Below are 18416 nucleotides of genomic sequence, written 5' to 3' on the forward strand. Positions count from 1 at the left end.
TTTTTGATACCAACTATGCAGCAATGCAACTGATTTGAGTAAATTGCAGGGGGAGGAAGAGAAAAGGAGGCTCCCTTTACAGAAGAACAAGAACTGCCTTCTCCAGGGAAACCTCTTGAACCTACAAGGGCTTAGTTTAACCATGTGCCTTCCAAAAAAGTTTTTTTTTTAAAAAAAAGTCATTTAGATTTTTTAACTAAGTAATAGGTAATTGTGATTGTTCAGTGATATGTGAAGGAGCTGAACTAAACTATAGGAGAAATCTTTCATCATTGCCCTAGATCAAAACCAGTTATATTTTTAAGACAAACAAAAGACCACAAACAATAATAAGTTCAGAAAACTTTTGCCAACTTCAGAGAGTTTTGGCTTCTATTTTTTGCTTTAGTCTTTAACTGGCTTTTTAAAGAACTTCCAGTTTTATCAAACAGTAGAGCCTCCTCCTCTCCAACTTGATGAAAAAAACTATCAGAACTTGAAGGAATCAAAACAAGTAATCACAGCTAAAAATTGCCTTACCAAGTGTGAATGGGACATTATTACTTGAAAAACACTCTGTATTTTCACAAGGCTTCTGGAGGATGATTTCCAGAAAGCCTACACAACATTTGCAATATAAAGTTCATTACAGTAAGTTTGAAACTACTCACACTTACATTCCTGGTTCCACAATGTTGTAGCACCACTCAGGATGTGCCAAAGACCAATAAATCATTGAAAACCCTTCCCGTAACTCCTTGCTCTTAATATTTGTATCCTATTGTATGGAATAATTTATTGACTATGACATTCTCTTCTTCCTGATATTATTCAGCTCTTGTTCACAATTAGGAAAGAAGGCAGAAGGCCTGGGTTGCTCTTAAGTAAAATAGGTGATACCTGGGACATCAATGGGGATTGGCAGCAGCTGTTTTTTCACACACCTGTGCCTTGTTTCAGGCCCTGAAGAGATGCTGAGGACAGACAGCAAAGATAGAGGAGCTGCGTGGGACACAGGACCTCTGTGAGCCTTGGTGAGGGAAAACCTACATGAGAATGCGTGTCCAGCAGGATATACCCAACCCTGCAGTGAGAGAGATGGGACCTTACAGCAAAGATCGGCTCCAAGGATGAGGTGAGAGCCCTGAGGGGAGCAGGTCGACGGAGGTGGGCCCAAGCCGGGGGCCTCTGAGAGGGTGGGGATCCTGCCTTAGGCTGAGGGATACGAGGCCTCACAAGGACACAGCGGGAGCCCTGGCTGAAGAGATGGAGCCCGGGAGGGGCTGGGGCTGTGGTAAGCCGGGTCCTAGAGGGAAGAGCGGGCTCTTGGGCTGGGCCCAAGGTCGAGCGCGGCGGCCATGGCGCCCTCCCGCCGGTAACCTTGACAACGGCGGCCGGGGCGGTGATTGGCTGTGGTAGTGGTGGGGGGAGATCTCGCGAGATCTGGCGCTCCGCCGCTTGCCCGTGCCGGCAGATCTCGCGAGAGTTGGTCGGGGGAGGAGGCGAGGGCACGGCCTGAGGCGGGAGGGGACGGCCAAGATGGCGTCGGAGGGCGAGCTGGGCAGGAAGTGGGACCGGTGTCTGGCGGACTCCGCCGTCAAGCTGGGTAAGGGCGGGGAGGGCAGGGCGGAGGGGGAGGACCCGGGGAGGAGCAGTGGCGGCCGGCCGGGCGCCCTGGGGTTGGGAGGGCCGCCGCCCGCCCGGCCCCGTGGCGCGGCCGGGCCCGGTGAGGAAGGGCCCTGTGAGGCCCGGTGCCCTCCCGCCACTCTGGGCCCGGCCTAGGTCGGCAGCGGCCCCGCCGCGCTGTGGGCTCGGGCGGGGCGGTGGGTTGTCCTGCCGGCTCCGCCCTCAGCGCAAGGGCCGCGCTGTCACCGGGGGCTGGGGTCCGGCGGGAGGGAGCCGGGCGGTCCCGGGCCTGGCAAGGTGACCTTGGCCGCGGGCACGGACCCCCGCTGGGCCCGCTCCCACGGCCGCCCTCGGGCTCTTCTCCCTGGCCCGGCCCCGTCTTACCCGCGATCCGGTAGCAGGGGGTCGGTTTGGATCTCTGGTAACTCCCTGTGATGAAGATGAGAGGTTTCGGTGAGAAATCGCCCTCTGCGCTGAGCTCCGCGGCCAGCGGGACGCCTCCTGCCCTGAATGAATGGGCCCCGGGTAGGCATCGCCGCTCCGTCAGTGCCACGACCTTGCCCGCCTTTAGTTTCGCTATGACGACGGCTTGGTTTTTGAAATCTGTTTCTGCAGAGCTGTTCACATCACTCAGTGTACGAGGTGGGCTGTGTTTATTAAAAGCAACGCGCAGCGTGACACGCTGATAGCTTTGGCATGTGTTGCTTAGTACGGTGTGCGCGGTTTGACATTGAGAAGCTTTCCGTCCGGTGGCCCAACCCTGCAGACAGTTGTGCCTTTTCTTTAAGTAGAGGAACAGTTCCATTGTTTTTTTTTCCATGTTTATTTGTCCTTAAAGTTAGGACTATGCACATGCCTGAAGGACTTAGATCTGCTACAAACCGTTCATAACGTTTCACTTAGAACTGTGAGTTTTATGAGCGATTGTAATGGTGTAGATGCAGTTCAGTGCTGTTCATGTCACAGGCTGGCAAATGGACTAGACAGAGGTTGTGGCTTTACGAAATGCGTGTACCAAAGCAAAACTTTAAATGCAATGTATAGAGCAAGAAGTGAAGTACCTGATACGAAAGGTATGTGTATTGGTGCAGAAGTCTCTTTTAGAACCATAAATAATATCTGAGAAATGTGAATGTTTATTTCTTGCTGCTGTAGTGGCCTTATGCTCGAAAGCTGATGAGGAGCTCAGGGTTTTAGTTGGCTAATACTTTTCCATTAGAAAAGATGTTTAATAATTTTAAGTAAACTGAAACTTCCATTGTTTATAACAGGCCTTTGAAAAGTGTCAAGTGCTCCAGAGCAATGTTTTGCCTTGTGAAATACTATTCAGGTTTGTCTGACAAACATATCCAGATATGTTTATGTTTCCATAGCATTAGTTGCTTTATCATAAAATATTAAGTATGCCAAATGATAAACAAGAACTTGTTCCATGCTGCAGCTGTACATGTAGGAATCTTGTACATGGAAAGTCTCTCCAGGAGGCTGAAAGAAGTGGATACAGGGTTGATTTCGATGCAGCATGTCTCTTCGTCAGGCCTTTCATTTTAATTTGGTGTTTTCTTCCATCTTAAAGTGGCAACAGAAGAAAGAAAACGTGCTTAGACTTTCGGCACTAGTGCTCTAGACCAAGGCTTCCCAGTGTTAGCTTTGTGATGGCATTGAGTAGACGTCTCAGTAAAATTCATGTTTTTCATTAAATTGCCCAAAAAGGGCACATGGGCTGCAGCTCTTTAATTTTATCCTTACCACTAAACCCAGTGTGATGGCCTCAGACATGTTTCACTTCATGTCTTATAGCATTTTTCTGTTTTGTGTGCTTGTACTACTGATCCAGTAACTGAAGTGTCTGTGTTGGCAACTCCTCCATGGTATTAGCAAGTGACTCGGTATGAGCTTTGGAAGTGGGAGCAACCCAGAAGTTGCTTCGTACTCCAGTATTTTGTGACTGAAGATGATGGCCTTTAAATGTGAAGTGAGTCGGTGGCCTAGCGATGCAAACTGTTAACTGAGTGCTGATAACACAAACTTTCTCAGACTGTCTCAGTGGAAATGACTGTTTTCTCTGCAGGGACTTTAAAAACCTACATGGCTGTGATGATTGTTTTTGTAATATTACTGCACAGTTTGCTGGAGTTGCCAGTAAACTATCAAGGGCGGTTGTTATATCGGAAAGAAAGAAAGAAAATAAATGAAGTTTTTCACTTGAGAATTTCGTTGCTTGTTAAGCGGGATATAGAAGTTTACCAAATCCTCACTTCTTTGTTGGACTTTTCCTTTTGGTGGCCACAGTTTCCTTCCCGTACGTTCCTTTACATCCTTCCTGAGCGCTATTGCAAGAGGGACCTTTCCAGCCAATGGCTGGGGAAAAAGAAAGATTTGGGTTAGCCCTGTATTTCTCATTCCAGACCATGAAAATAAAGGAAAGCACAGAATTTCTGAAGCTGTGTACATGTGACAGTTTTCCAGTGTCTGTGAGAACTGTAGAGACAGATAACTCCTGGGGCTTAATTTGAGGGCTGGAGGGACATGGGAAACAGAAGAGAGTGAGAAGGGGAGGTAGCAGCTGTCAGGATGGCTTTATTAGCAATAATATGTTTTTAAATAATAGTTGGGGGCTATGCAGCCTGTGCTAGCTTGTGTTAGTGTCAGGCTTTCCACTACAGTTCCTTAAGCCAGTGTGTTTGTAGTGGGCTGTGTTGTTTGTAGTTGTGCTGTACTGTTGTAGTCAGAGATCAAGCTCCTGGAAGAAACTCGATCCCCCGCCAATAAAATATCCAAAATATGTATTTACCTTATGTTACATCTTTTGAAATGCTGTATTATATTTTTGACCTCTTGGTCACTACCTGTGTTCATCTTGTAATTTAGTATTAGAACTCTTTCTTTTTTCCTGTTAGTTCAAAACAGAATGTGTTGTCAGGTGGTGTTAAGACAGTATTTCATTTCAAAGGGGTAAGTACTGTAAACCTCTGTATGCCTGCACAAACAGTGAAACATCGTTAAAAGTTTGTTAAATATCTGTTTTGCTAATGATGAGGATGGGTCTAGGTATTTTTCTTCCCCTTCCCTTTCTAAATCTAGCTGTAGCCCCAGTGTTTTGTCTGTAGTGGGCTGGGTTGTGCTTTCTTGGCTGACCAGGCGGTTTGATGGGTGATCCAGATCATGGTGGCTCCAGCTTCGCACCGTTCTCGAGACTTTTCACCCGTGCAGTCATTTAAAAAACTTAACTTTCTGTTCTTTCATTCTTCCTGATACTGATTTTTCTTACCCATCAGAAAAATTGCTTGTTTAGTGTGTGGGGAAGGAGCATCAAACTACAGTGGCTTTCTTTTTCTTCCCAGCTTGCAAAGCTTTATAAACTCCTGTGCCCTCTCCAGCCTTCACAACCATTTCTTCCTATTTATCAGTAGAGCTCTGCAGAGCAGAGACAGGGAAGGAAATAGTATTGTGGTCTTCTTCCATCCTACTGGCTTCAAACCCTGTTAAAGGGTTTAACTGATTGATAGTTCACACTTGTTTATTTGGAAAGACAATTACTCGTGAAGGACTGACAGAGTTGTTTTTTGCTCTGCGAGGCTATAATTTTGGACAAATTATTATTAAATGCCGTTTCCAGGGACCAGGGAGGCAATAAAGAGTATGTATGCAAGGGGAGGGAGATTTGTGTGCCTCTGTGTCTTGGTTTGTTTTGCAGCTGCTGTAGTTTTAAATGAGTTGAACACTGTAATTTACCTGCTATTGAAAGGTAATCCTAGGAAAGCTGTTTGCTTCTTGGCTTGTGTGTTAAGTTGCTGTGCTGAAGTTCTTTTTTATTTTTTGCAGGAGAGAAATGTTTTGATGTATGTCTGTGATTGACCAAAACTCAGCCTGGAAGCTTGTAAATAACCCAGCGTAGTAATGTTCATTTCCCTCTAATCCTCTGTTTTGACATCTGAAAATAAAGCGCTTCTAATTTCCATTTAATAGGAATTTTTTAAGAGAAAAGGGCACTTTCAGTTCTCCTGCAACTGTTACATGATTTCTTCTGGCTTGTATCATCTGGCCTGCTTGAATAGCTGTTTCTGTTAATGGCAAGGGTGAAACTGTATTGTTTGTGTCATTCCACAGATTGAATATTTCAGAAAGAATCATGGTATGGATTGCGATGTCAGTATTTTTAAATAATCCTTCACATGGTTATGAATAGGATAAAGTCAGTCTATATAATGATAAAACTTGATTATACTTTCTGAAAACGGGATTAGACTTTCTCTAAATATACAAAAATCCTGAAATTCCTGTTTTGAAGTGTTTTTTTTGCTTGGCAATTGTAATGTGGCCATCCAATCTTAGCTACCAGGTTAAAAGACTTGTTCTTCATTTGGGATTTTGTTTTTAATGCTGGAGAACATGAATATTGTGCAAGAACACAACTGTGTTGTTAGGTGAGCTTTGTTTGTAACCCCAAGTTATTTTCCTTTGTCGTACAGGAGAAGAGCCAATTCTACTAGTTGTAGCAGACCAAGGAGTGTAAATATTAACTGCTTATGGCTTAGGCTGTGCAGGGAGGCAATGCAGCCAACGAAACAATGTTTCATTTGGAAGAGGTGGACAAATGCTGTTCTGAGAATAGGCTTTTGGTCAAAAATCTAACAGCTATATTTAGTTATGTTGTTAGCAGAGTTCTGAATACAATGGCCGTCTGTGAATTAAGGGGCTGTTATTTTCTTTGGGAAGAAGACGACAGGAAAATCTTTAGGAATCCAGGTCTTTCTCTTCTCCTCACTGCATTGTGTCCTGCTGTTCCTCTTGGCTGGCCATCTGCCTGAGACAGGAGACTCTGCCCTGCCTAGGTGTGCCCGATCAGCTCACTGTGAGTGACGCTGGGGGAAGCCCTGCTCGACCCTTGTTCCAGCCTGCTCCTGGCAATACTTCTGGTGTGCAAGAAAACCTGAAAGAAGAGCTGTGACATCCGTCTGATAGCGCAGCCATTTACAACCCCAGACTACATAAGATCTCCTCTGCTGGAAATGAATCCAAAGTGCCCTGACTTCCTTCTCTTCTCCATTAGCGCATTGATAAGATGCCAGCTGTGCCTTCTTTGGGAGGTGGCACACAGTGACACTGTCCAGGGGAAGGGGACTCTAGCCAAGTCATACCCTAAACCACTCATTTGGTCCTTGAGATGTTACAGCAGTAGATGGGAACAACTCTTTGTTCTTTGTTATATCAGATTTAGTTCTCTGAGAAAATCCTTTCAGGGCTACTGGCGTGTTCTTAATGATAATAAATTGATAGTGAGAGATTTGAGAAGGATCAGCCTTCTTTCCTTAGCATTTCTGCTAGGGAGATGCCACCGTAACACTTCTTGCTCTCACTTGCCTCTATTTCTTAGCTGGGCCAGTAGACGTCACTAATGGTCAACCTACGTTGGATGGGCGTGAGAAGCATGATTGCCAACCCTCATAGTAAGGCTTGCAAAAGCCCTAAATGTGCATGTGTTTACTCCAGCAAAACTTTTCTTTTTAGCAATGCTATTGTTTTCATTAGTGGAATATTTTATTGCAGTAAGACAAGGTAGAGATTTCTGTTAGAGGTGTATTTTCCATATTATGAGTATCTTGCTGATTTCTTACACATGTGCTTCTACAGTGAATGCAACCCTGATTTGGTGTAAAAGCTTGATGCGGTATTGATGAGATCCTTTGTTGTGCTGTCTATTCAAAGAGCAGCTTCCACTCTTCTCCCCTTCCCCTTTAAGAGAGGGAAGAAATGCATGTGCTCTCTTGTCTCATTCACCGGTGTGAGGATGAAAAGTTTCTGGTCTGGCTACGAGATCATCACTGTGATCATGGGCTAACAGTGGTACTTCCCACTGCTCTGCGTCCATCTGCAGAAGTGCTGATGTTTATTTAAGGTTAGCCTTTGGGCACTGGTTGAACTGCAGGAGTGCCCAAGGGTGAAAGCGGCCCCTGAAAGCATGTCAGGATTTTTATATTATATTGGTATTTGGATATTTATATTCTGTCATTCCAAGTATTCTGCGTTACTACAGTCAAATGCTAGAAGAAAACAAAACACACTTTTTTCCCTGCTTCCTCCTCGAGTACTTGGTATATAGTTTCACTCTGTTTTCTTCTAGTGTCCTTGCTCATTTTTCTCTCTGCTATGCAAACAATCCACACAACGGGGGAGATGAGAATGAAAGCTTCAAAGTTGGTGTTTGAAGAAAATCTGATTCCTGCCACGAAAGACCTTGCTAAGAGTCTGCTTAAAATTAATTCTCTCCCTAAATGAGTGATTTCATGGTCTGGGATTTCAAACTGGTGCTAAGTGCTGCCCTGTAAAGGTCCTGGTGTACAAAGAAGGCTCTCCTCACCATTTTTGCACAATTGTCTCTGTATCTTCTTAAAGTGGGATTGGAGGGGGGCAGGACGGGACACCCTACAACAGGAGGGAGAATATAGTTTGAGAGTTGCTTGTGGTTTTTGTTTGTTTTGAAGATCTTGACTTTTCTTGGGTGTTTCCTTACCTAAAGCAAATTTTAGTGCTGGACTGAGCTGATGCTCGTTTGAAACTTCCAGTGCATCAGGCCTGTGGATGAGATCTGCTGTTGGACCTTGAAGCTGTTGCTGTCCCTGTCCCCAGAGAGAAGCTAACCGAGCTCGATAGGTTTTCTTGATCCTAACGGAAGCTGTCTTTCTAGCTGGGAAGAAATCTCTGTTGGACAAGTCCCTGACCTATTTTAGAGAGTCTTGTCTGTACCGCGTGGTTGCTGTTTTCTTAGAACAAGAAGCCATCTTCCAGGCCCTCCTTCTTCATTTTTATTTCAGTCATTTTGTTCTTTTAATTGTAAATTAACAGACTCTGAAGGAGAGGAGACTGAAGCTCCGTATTTTGTATTTGTGTGTAAGGAATGGCAGAGGAAAATAATCTGATGACAAAAAGAAAACTGTTAAGTAATTAAAAACCGTCCAGCTGCTATAGTAACAGCAACACGTTTGCCAGATGTCAGCAGGCTTATTTTAATCCTTCTATTTTAAGTTTCAAGCTTATTTTTGAAAAAAAATGTATATCTAGGTGTGGCAGTCTTAATAGCTGCTTCAGCTTGGGTAGCCTCGGAAAGAACCGTGTAGTATCACTGTTGGAGGGACTGTTGATTAAATGTATAGAAAAAGCTTTTCCCAGATGTTCTTACGGGGCAGGAGCCCATCCTGAAGATTTGTGTTTCTCTCCGAGACACTTTTATGATGTCCTGTTGGGTATACGGCGCGTGCCCCTCTGTGTATTAGATTGATTTGAGGTACTGTGACATTTTTCTTGGAAGGTGTATGAGCCAAAAAAAGTAGAATGAAAAAGTTTTGGAGACTGGGCTTTCTGCCTAATACCAATTCCGTGTGGCTGCGTTGGTCCGTACGGCCGGGACGCTTACTGGGGAGCGGGAGTAAGATGTCCACAGCCCCGTCCTGTCCCCTGTTGACACTGACTGTAAATGAGTTTAAGCTGAAGTGATAGATGTAGGGTGGAAGAGACTGGTTTTCTAGTTAAACATTTTAAACTGTCAGAGGAGGTGAAAAATGCGTTGTACTCTTTCCTGTGGCCTTTTCCTCCAAAGAGTCTGTCATGCAAGGAAGGGAGGGAAAACGCGCCCGGCGTGGATCAAGCCCTTAGCTTTTCCGTGTTCGTTTGTTTTTATTGTAAGATAAACCTTTCATGTTTTACTGTTACGAAGTTAAAGCCTGGCCTAGAGGTGCTGATCTTTAGTAGAAACAGCTGCAGACCGAGTGTCCCCTGGTCAGGTGGGAGGCTCTTTGAAGCAACATGTTGGCTCTTTAAAAGGAAATTGAGCATGTGAGAACTTAAACCTGTAAAACTCATCAACAGCTCTGCCATCGTTTATCTCTGGTGTAACTTTATATAGAATTAAAGTGAAACGCGTTACTTTGCTTCCAAGACAAGATGGTTTAGCTCCCCCTTGGTGCTGGAGACACAGGAAATGACCACATAACCACAAATACTTTCTAGTGGAATTAAGATGAGCGACAAACTATCCACAGAAATAGGTTCTTAACCAGACAGGGTAAGAAATTAAACGTAGCTAAAGCTTCTGGGTTTAAGTTAAAACCAATGCTTAAATGTTAAAACCAAGTAGAAAAGAGCAAATGCTGTGCATGCGCTGGCTGACGTGAGGGGGCAGATGGAGCATTTCTTGTTGATTGGGTGTTGCCATCAGAAACAGTTTTCAGCATAGACTGTAGTCTGTTCCTCCGTAAGAAAAAGGAATAAACCTGACTGCCTTTGGGATGAGGGAAGCTAAGGTGCTTTTTTAGCTTCATTTCTCCAATTGCCGCCTTGTACAGAAAACAAAAAAGCATTAGCTGTCAGATCTCCTCCTTTACTTCTCTGTAGCATTTTCATTACTTAAAGCAAGGCCCTAGGTATCTTACCGTCATGTTTTTAAACTAATCAGCCACTGTACTCCCCTCCCTGCTGAACAAGGTGCAGGGATAGCCTCTAAAATTGCATGAACGTTGCATTTTTGCGAAAAAGAAGACTCCCTTCAGATTCACTGCTTCAGAAAAAAGCTTTCTTAGGAAAGACTAAGTGGTCTTTCCTAAGTCAGTCGTGCTGGACCACATCTGCTTAACAGTGGTGTTGGGTATTAGCGTGGGGGAAGACCTAGGTTTTGTTTGAGGCTTAGGCTGAATTGCAGTTGGCAGAAACAATAAATTTTTCACCTTTAAAGTGTATCCTGTAGCTTTCCCCATGGCCAACAGGAAGCAGCCTTGATGGCATCCGTGTGGAGCCCTTACAAATGGGGCTGTAACGTGAGAGAGCATCTGAAGGAGGTGAAGAGAATACAGGGTAATGATGGTTTCTGGGCGTAGATGGAAAGAAACTGTATTAACGATAGCTGCTTCCTTAGTGCAGACTTAAGACAAGAAAGTAAGCGGTTTACCACCACGCTGGTAAGAAGAATGTGGGTTTGACTGGTAACGTGGAAAGTGTGGTGACATTAGAAACTGCCTGGGCTCTGCATCGAGATGATGCAGAATTTGTCATCCTGTAGATCATTTCTCATTGATTAGCTAAACTGTTTGGATTGGCAGAGGGGATCTTTTCTTGGACAGGAAGCGTAGGACCAGTATCGCTCACTGTGTGACAGGCCTTCTGAACCGGACAGTTCAAACAACGCCTGGTGCTGTCTGAACAGAAAGTAACTACCTCCAGAAAGTCCTTTTCAAACCTACAGTACAACAGCCGAAAAGAAAAAGGCAGCGTAACTACGTATTGTAGGAAAAGACTGGCAGAGGTCAGAGGGCCAAACAGTTGTCCGTTGGATGAATTCTTGAAGATAGTAATTATCCTTAATAGCATAAACATTCTGCAAGAGCCAACACCAGCTGTATTATAGCAAAGGTGCAGAAGGAAGGCTCTGCTTGGGGAGGGGGAGTGGAGGAATTAGCATGGATGAACTGCTCCTCTTAGTAATGCACGATGGCTCTTCCAGTCTGCGTATAAATGCTGGTTAGTGACACGGTATGAGTAGTTAGCTGTTCATACGAGATGCTCCAAGTAGTGTGTATCTCTTACTGTCTGAAATGCAGAAAAAGCCTGAAGCTCTGACCAGACATCTGAGGAACTGAGACTTTCCCTTCGCTGTGCAAATGATTAGAGTGAAAACCTGACCTTCTGCAAAGCCCTCGGTTTCTAAAATGTCTGGGGGAGTTATGTCAGGACCACTTGGCAGGCGGTCACGGTCCTTCCCTGCAGTTGCATGTTTTGTAAGCTCGCTCCAAAGTTGTAATGACCTGGTAAAGTAGTTACCTCTGTCACAATTGGAGCTAGTGAAAACGTGTAGTAAAATGAAAAGGGTTTTCAAAAGCAACTCTTGATTTCCAGCTCTTAGTAGATATGGGTAGTAAAGTCCTAACAGGAGAGTAAGCATAAGGGCATTTGCTCAGATCATGTTTAGTCATCTCTGTTCTAATAGTCAAGGTTTTTCTAATCAATGAAAAATGCGGAGTGCTTAGATAATTTGCTAGGTAGTGCAGTAAGTATTGTTTCAATAATCTGTGCCTCAGTAGGAGCTACCATTAGTATACTTTTTGCAAGGAAAAAGGTTGAAAGAGCAGAAGGAAACTTAAAAAAAAGAAACATATTCCTGTATGCCAAGAGGGTACAGGATTCTTTGGCATTGTTCTGGACTCAACCCACTGCGTAATGTGTTCAGCAGGAGCTTAAATAAGGATCCCATGCTTTTAGGAATATTTCTTTTAAAAAGTATGTCTTTTAATTAATAAAATTTGTTATACTTGTTAGATTTCTTGTATTGAGGAGACTTGAAACCTGTAACAGGATGTGTTTGCTGTGAAATAAACCTGAAACTCTTAGGTATTCTTTTTTTAATGAGCATTTGCACGAGTGATTTTTTTTTTTTCTTTTTTTAAACTTTTATACTTCTGTGCCTTATCCAAAATTCTTGTCTTTAGTAGATATAATTAAAGGTAGAATTTATCCACTGAGCTCAAAGTTTTCACTGTTATATTTATTGAGTTGTGAGAGGAGTTTTGCAGACTTGCCTGACTTCTTGCAAAAAATCATAAGCGCGCCTTCCAAGGAAAGCAAAAATTATTTTTAAATATGCCAGCTGAGTGTTTTAATGGTGCTGGATAAATTTTTTTTTCAACTGCTGCAGTTATTTCTATATATAGTATAAGGATGTGAAAAGTCATATATTCCTAATGTGTTTAAATATGCTCCACAATGAATGTTGTGGATGTGAAAGATAAGCAGCCTGGAGCTTGCTTTTGCAAGGTATAGGGTAACACAAAGCATCAAAGTTTTGCTGCCCTCAGGACACACATTGAAGCAGTTAAAGTAGTGAGATAAACGAAATACAATGAGATACTCATCTGCAAAATCTAAAGCTCAAGGACACAATAAGTTTTCATTTAAATGTTTCTCACTTGCTGACAATGAGCCAAATAAATCTTAATTCCACATTGTAGATGGTGAGAGAAATTCAGTAACTTTCCCTGGGATGAGAGTCTGGTTTGTTTCCCAAATCTTTCTGATAATGTATTTGTATATGTTGGGATTCTAATCTGAATTAGCTGCTTGCAGTTACTTAAGAAAACAAGAATTCTTTTTTTTCAGAATTGCTATTTAAGAACATTTTTGTTTGGTGTGCTGGAATCACAAGCAGTCTGATATTCCTGAGTTGGAACAAAGAATTACTGTAAAGAACTAAATTGTTTTCCATTACTTTGCATTATCTCAGTCCTCACTCACTGCATTTCTTTTTACAGGTGCTGGACTCGGATTAGGAGTTGTTTTCTCAGTCATCTTCTTCAAAAGTAAGTATACTGCAGAATCTTGACTGCCTGCTTTCCTAATTTCTGTCTGTTGTAGGTGCAGTTTAAAACCAAGAAATGTTTGAGGCCTGTAAAACTTAATCAGCATGTTCAACCAATTCTTTCATTATTGGTCTTTTCAGTTGAAATGGAGTTACCTAAACTATTAACTGTTGTGTAACAAGGTTGTTAACACGTGGCATCTCTCTGAGCTCCTACTGTGCTCAGCTCAAATTCTGGAATTGCAGGAAACCCTGAGCCAAATTACTGGAGCCATGTGTCTAGACATCAGTTTGTGCCAGTCTTGCCAGGGTTTTAAAATTGATCTAAATTCTTGTTTAGTTATGCCTTGGTAACAGAATAATTTTCAGTAATATATTGAATTCAGAGGTTGCTCTCCATTACATTCTAAATATGATGTCTCACTGTTACTGTTGTTGTTCTTCTGAAGTGGTCTGGTTTGAAGCCGATTTTAGGATTCGTAGAACTTGAAAATGCCTAATATGCATCTTCCAGTAATTTATTCTTTCTTGGTGCTTATTTAACAATGCTATCACTGTCAGGTGAAATGAACAGCTTTTCTTGACTTTAACTTTTCCTCTCTGCTTGCCTTCCCCCACAGGAAAGACATGGCCTATCACTTTTGGGTCAGGGATGGGGTTAGGAATGGCTTATTCCAATTGTCAACATGACTTCCAGTCTCCGTATCTTCTCCATGGTAAATATGTAAAAGTAAGTATCAGTACTAGTTACTATTAACTGGTAACTGTTTATAAGTTAGAATTAAATGATACATCTGGACACCTTAAATGGATATTCCTCTGCCTTTCCCAAAACAGCACTAGTAAGAAGAAACTTGTGTCATGTCAGGTAGATCTGCCTGTGGAAGCAGATCTTTCATCTTCTGTGGGGTTTTTTTTTTTTGCAACATGAAAACAGTAGTCACTTGTAAGTTTTGTAGCTTGTTTGGCTGGATAGTAATATAATAATTAGTCTGAAGAAATTGTACACTTTAAATAGTTTTGAAGAGGATAATTTAAATGAGCTGAGTATTATCACTGACCATGCTGAGATAAAATATTTAAAAATAGTTTAATTAGCAGGAACCATTTGTGCGCTTGCAAACTGCACACAGTGCACTGAGTCCACAAACTGACTCCATTAAAATTTTCTTTATTTCTTCACGTGTAAAAGTTGGGGCTGTTCTTATGGTAATTTATCATTGTGGCATCTTGAGGAAAAAAATCAAAGAGATGTGCTTGCATATTTTGGATCCACAAAGTCATATACTGCTTCAAGCATTTCACTAATACAGGTGGAGAGGCATCCACCAGGACGTATTTATAGTTATTTTAGCACTTTAGAAAGTACTGAGGTAAAGTGTTCTGCCAGGAGCTTTTCATGGCAGGTACACAGAATGCAAAAATTGCTCCTGTATCACTCGTCTGCCTAACGAAGGAGGCCTGAAGGTGTTTTTAGGCTTTTTCCTGATGCATCTAGAGCTGTCAGTTGAGTCCGGTCCTCCTTAGATTTACTGGCAGATGAGCTTTTGCCAGCCTTCTGCAGCCCTACCAGACATACCTGTTTACAAATACTATATTCATCTGCCTATAGAGAAAGGGAAAAAATAACAAGATTCTTGAACAACTTCTTCAGAATAAAATATTTTGGATAACAATATAGAGAAACTGACTTAGATGCAGCTGATACAACATTGCCAGCTACAGCCCCGAATCAAAAGTCTGTGCGTGACTCTTCTGGCCAGATTTGTTAACAACAAAACGTGTTAGCTTTCCACACCATCCTGAGGGTATTCCTCCAATTTATGTCTCCAAAAAGAAACTGGAATGACATGTCTGTGGCTTCACGTGAATGGTAAATGCCCTGTTCACATGTTCTGAGGAAGCATTATTCATTCAAGGATGCTTGTTACTAGGGATGTTGGGCAACAGAAAACTGACTTTCAGGCCAGCCTAGTAAAGGATTTTGTTTGGATTAAGGACTAATCTGTGCTCTGGAGCAAGGGTGGTCCTTCGAAGCATGAGGTAATTGAAAGGACACTTCACAGAAGAAGCGCAGCTGCCTGCGTGGCACAAGACTAGACAAATAGTTTCCAGTGCACTGTCTCCACTAGCTTTCTCTGGCACAAAGAGGCTGAACATGCTGAGAGAGGGAAGACACGGATGAAGCCATCTAATGGTTAATGTCATTAATTCTCTCCAAAATGTCGTGTCATGGATAATGGCTCCAGGGTTATTACAAGAAAATTATTTCATTTCTGTTGGTTAGGAGCATGGAAAATATTGTTGCACTATCACTCATCTGTTTTTTTCCTAGAAAATACTGTTGTAACTAAACTCTATAGGACTTCCTTTAGAAAACTTGAGTTTCTGTTTAAATGCTAACTTGTCAAAATGTGACAGTCTGCAAGAAAATCAGCTTTATTAAGAGAGAGAGAAATGTAACACGGATTAGCTTGAACAAAATTATTTCTAGTTTTCTAAACCTGTCAAGTTCATAGGATCACAGGATAACTCAAGTTGGAAAGGACTCCAGAGGTCTGACCTCAAACCAGGGTCAGCTGTGAGGTCAGACCAGGTTACTCAGGGCTTTATCCAGTCTGGATTCTTGATTCTTCAGGATCAAGTTCTTAATTCTGAATCCTAAGTGAGAATGGGAGAGGACAGAGGACCTTCATGATACCAAATAACCAGGAGATTACAAGGCAACTTTGCAGCTATTATAGCTGTAACTTGGATAATGATGCCGCCCATCCTTTGGGTTAGTAAGTTGGTCATGAAACACTATCACCAATGCAAGAGCCATTCATCTAGGCCAAGAGACTACTGAAAATGCAGAAAAGTTCTAATTTGTGGTTATAAGATTCTGAGGGCTTTTTAAGTAATTTGATCAAGTGGATGTCACTGTGACTTCGGCTGAACTTTAAATCAACATCTAGCAATTATTTCAAGGCTTAAAATGCTATGGCTGAGAATGACATGACCTAAGGTTTCCTTGCAAAATGGAAAGTATCATATTTTTCAGGTTATGTAGCCTGTATTATTTATCACCCAAAAAACCACATCCCTGTACTTTGATTGCAATGTGGACTGTATTGATGTGCAACACTACAAGAAGTTTGGCAACTGGAGACTTTCCTCCTGCCCTTTGTGGCTTTGATTTCTATCTGATTTCTATTCAGTCTGTGAATAGTGAACTTGAGCAATAATGTTGGGTTTCTTTTGAAGTACCCATTTTGTCAGAATGGAGGCTTAGAAGCAGGAAAACATGGCATGCTTCTGGTGAGAATAGCTGCCTAACTTCTCCGTACTCAACTTCTCAGTCTAGCGAAGGATGAAAATGTTAGCCTGCCTTCTGGAAATGTTACAAAGCTGTGTGGCTTGCTTTACATCGTGCAGCACCTTCCATGTAAGGAACCCAAATGGCTTTTTAATAATATAAGCCTTCTTGCTTTACAGGAACAGTGACTAATGACTAAGACTATCCCAGTGGGAAGAAAGGAGAAATCAATGATTATTCCTCAGGAATACTGAAGTGCCCCTGGACTAAGCCAACATTCTTCAGTAACGATCACCAGTAACTCTTTATACTCCAACAAACTGTTTCTGTACATGAAACAAAAGTTCTGTTGCTTGTTTTGTATAGTGTCTGGAAAGTGCAAGGAAGAGCTCTTCTGGGAAATAAATAAAAGAAAAATGGCCTTCTCTGGTGTGTTGACTCTGTATGTGAGTGAGAGAGAGAGAATGGAAGGAGAGGACTTCATTTTGAGTACCTAGCAGCTGTGACCACCTGGGTAAAAGTCACTGAGAGAGCTCTTCAGAAAAGACAGCCGCCGTATGTTCCTCTCCACTCTGGAAAGGCAACCCCCATCTAACGTACAGTTCAAAGAAGCATTCCCACCTCATAAATCACCCACTAGACCCCTGCTGCTTGTGCCGGTGTTTGGAGAGGAATATAAATACTGCTATGTCCTGTTTGTACAGTTGCCCTTTAAAATTGGAATTTTGTCCTCTCCAAAGAGGCAGAATCCAAAAGGGCAAATCCTAAGTGTGTGACTGATGCAGCTAGCCAGTGCTGTCTCGCGTAGCTTTGAGTCATGGAGTGACCCAAGTTTGAAACTTCCCAGGATAGAGGGTGAATTAAACAGATGCACATGCCATCTGGCTCTGAGCTTACCTTTTAGATTGATTGTTTTTTCACCCCTCTTCTGGGGGAGAACATACAGGTTTCAGTGTCTGGCAATGGGTCACAAATATTTCAAGCTCTCTATTACCTTGGCACGTCACTGGTCCAAATACTCCTTTCTACTTTACATTTATCCCAGGCCTTGTAATTACGTGTTGGCTTGTTGTCTGCTGCTCTTCTCATGACTTGAGAGGTCGTCTTCACCGCTTCTTTACTCAGCACAATTTTCTAGCTATTGAGGTGGCTTTTAAGGACCTCTTTTCTTTCTCCCATGCTTGCTGCATATTGTCCATGTAGCACAAGATGTAAATGCACGTTTCCTGAGACAGAAAGGGAATGATATAGATTGATATGGAGCTTTCCTTTATTGAAAGCCTGTTCTGCTGCATGGTGAGCGCTGGCAGATGGAAGAGTGACAAAATAATTCCTCTCCAGAAAGGAAAACACAATGGAAAGCAAGTTGTGCAATATTTGTTTTTTAAACCATGCCAAAAAAGAAGGGGATAGACTGAGGGGCAGTGTTCAGAGACCTTGAGAAACTCCTTATCTTACTGAGCAGTGGCACTGAGATTGGTCTGGGTGCTGCAGCAGTCCTGTACCCCCACATCCCCCTGGGCACTTGTGTGGGGATCTTGCACACTGAAGAAACATGTTGAGCTGTGCCCAGAGTCAACAGAAGCTGAAGAGCTCGCCTAGAGCAATGGACTTGTGAAATAAAATAGCTTTAATGCCAGAGCAGCATTAAAGACTGTCAAAGCATGATACCATCCAGGACCATTGCTTGAGCACGTCCTTGTTTTTCCACCTCCTCCCTTGCCGGACTGCATTCATCAGTCAGGTCAAAACAGCTTATTGGAAACAGGATCTCTTTCTTTCTTCCCAATTTTGAATCATTTTATCTGGCCCCAATTTTTAATTTGAACTATGTACTTTGGAGCCATAGCTCCTCTGTGGTTTGGAAAGTGTTTTTATTGAGTTCTCTGTGTGTGTGTGCTGCGATGCTAGCAGTCTGGTAAGCCAGTGGGTTCAGCTGGAGAGAAGAACATCAACCTGGGTAAGAGGTTGAATATAACGACATGTCAACATGAGAAGCTTTAGCCAGTGCTGTGTCATTTGGGCCACGATGATGGGATCCATTTTTATTTAGTCCCTGGTAATGAGTTGTCCTGCCCTGGTATGCTCTGCTTTAGTTCAGATATGACTTTTTAGGGTTAATTCTTACTTAATGTGATCTACTGTGATCCATGATCAAGTGGTTCTTCTGGC

General features: G+C 42.7%; 1 protein-coding gene across 1 annotated transcript; it reads left to right on the forward strand.

Annotated features, from left to right (window-relative positions):
- The first annotated feature begins 1469 nt into the window (after nt 1-1469).
- On the forward strand, nt 1470-16669 carry MICOS10 (mitochondrial contact site and cristae organizing system subunit 10). The gene is made up of 4 exons (XM_068414642.1): nt 1470-1585; nt 12900-12947; nt 13567-13676; nt 16424-16669. The coding sequence occupies exons 1-4, from the start codon at nt 1519-1521 to the stop codon at nt 16430-16432; spliced, it is 234 nt and encodes a 77-aa protein (XP_068270743.1). The 5' UTR covers nt 1470-1518; the 3' UTR covers nt 16433-16669.
- The last annotated feature ends 1747 nt before the right edge of the window (nt 16670-18416 follow it).

This window comes from Nyctibius grandis, chromosome 17 (genome assembly GCF_013368605.1).
Source record: "Nyctibius grandis isolate bNycGra1 chromosome 17, bNycGra1.pri, whole genome shotgun sequence".
NCBI lineage: Eukaryota > Metazoa > Chordata > Aves > Nyctibiiformes > Nyctibiidae > Nyctibius > Nyctibius grandis.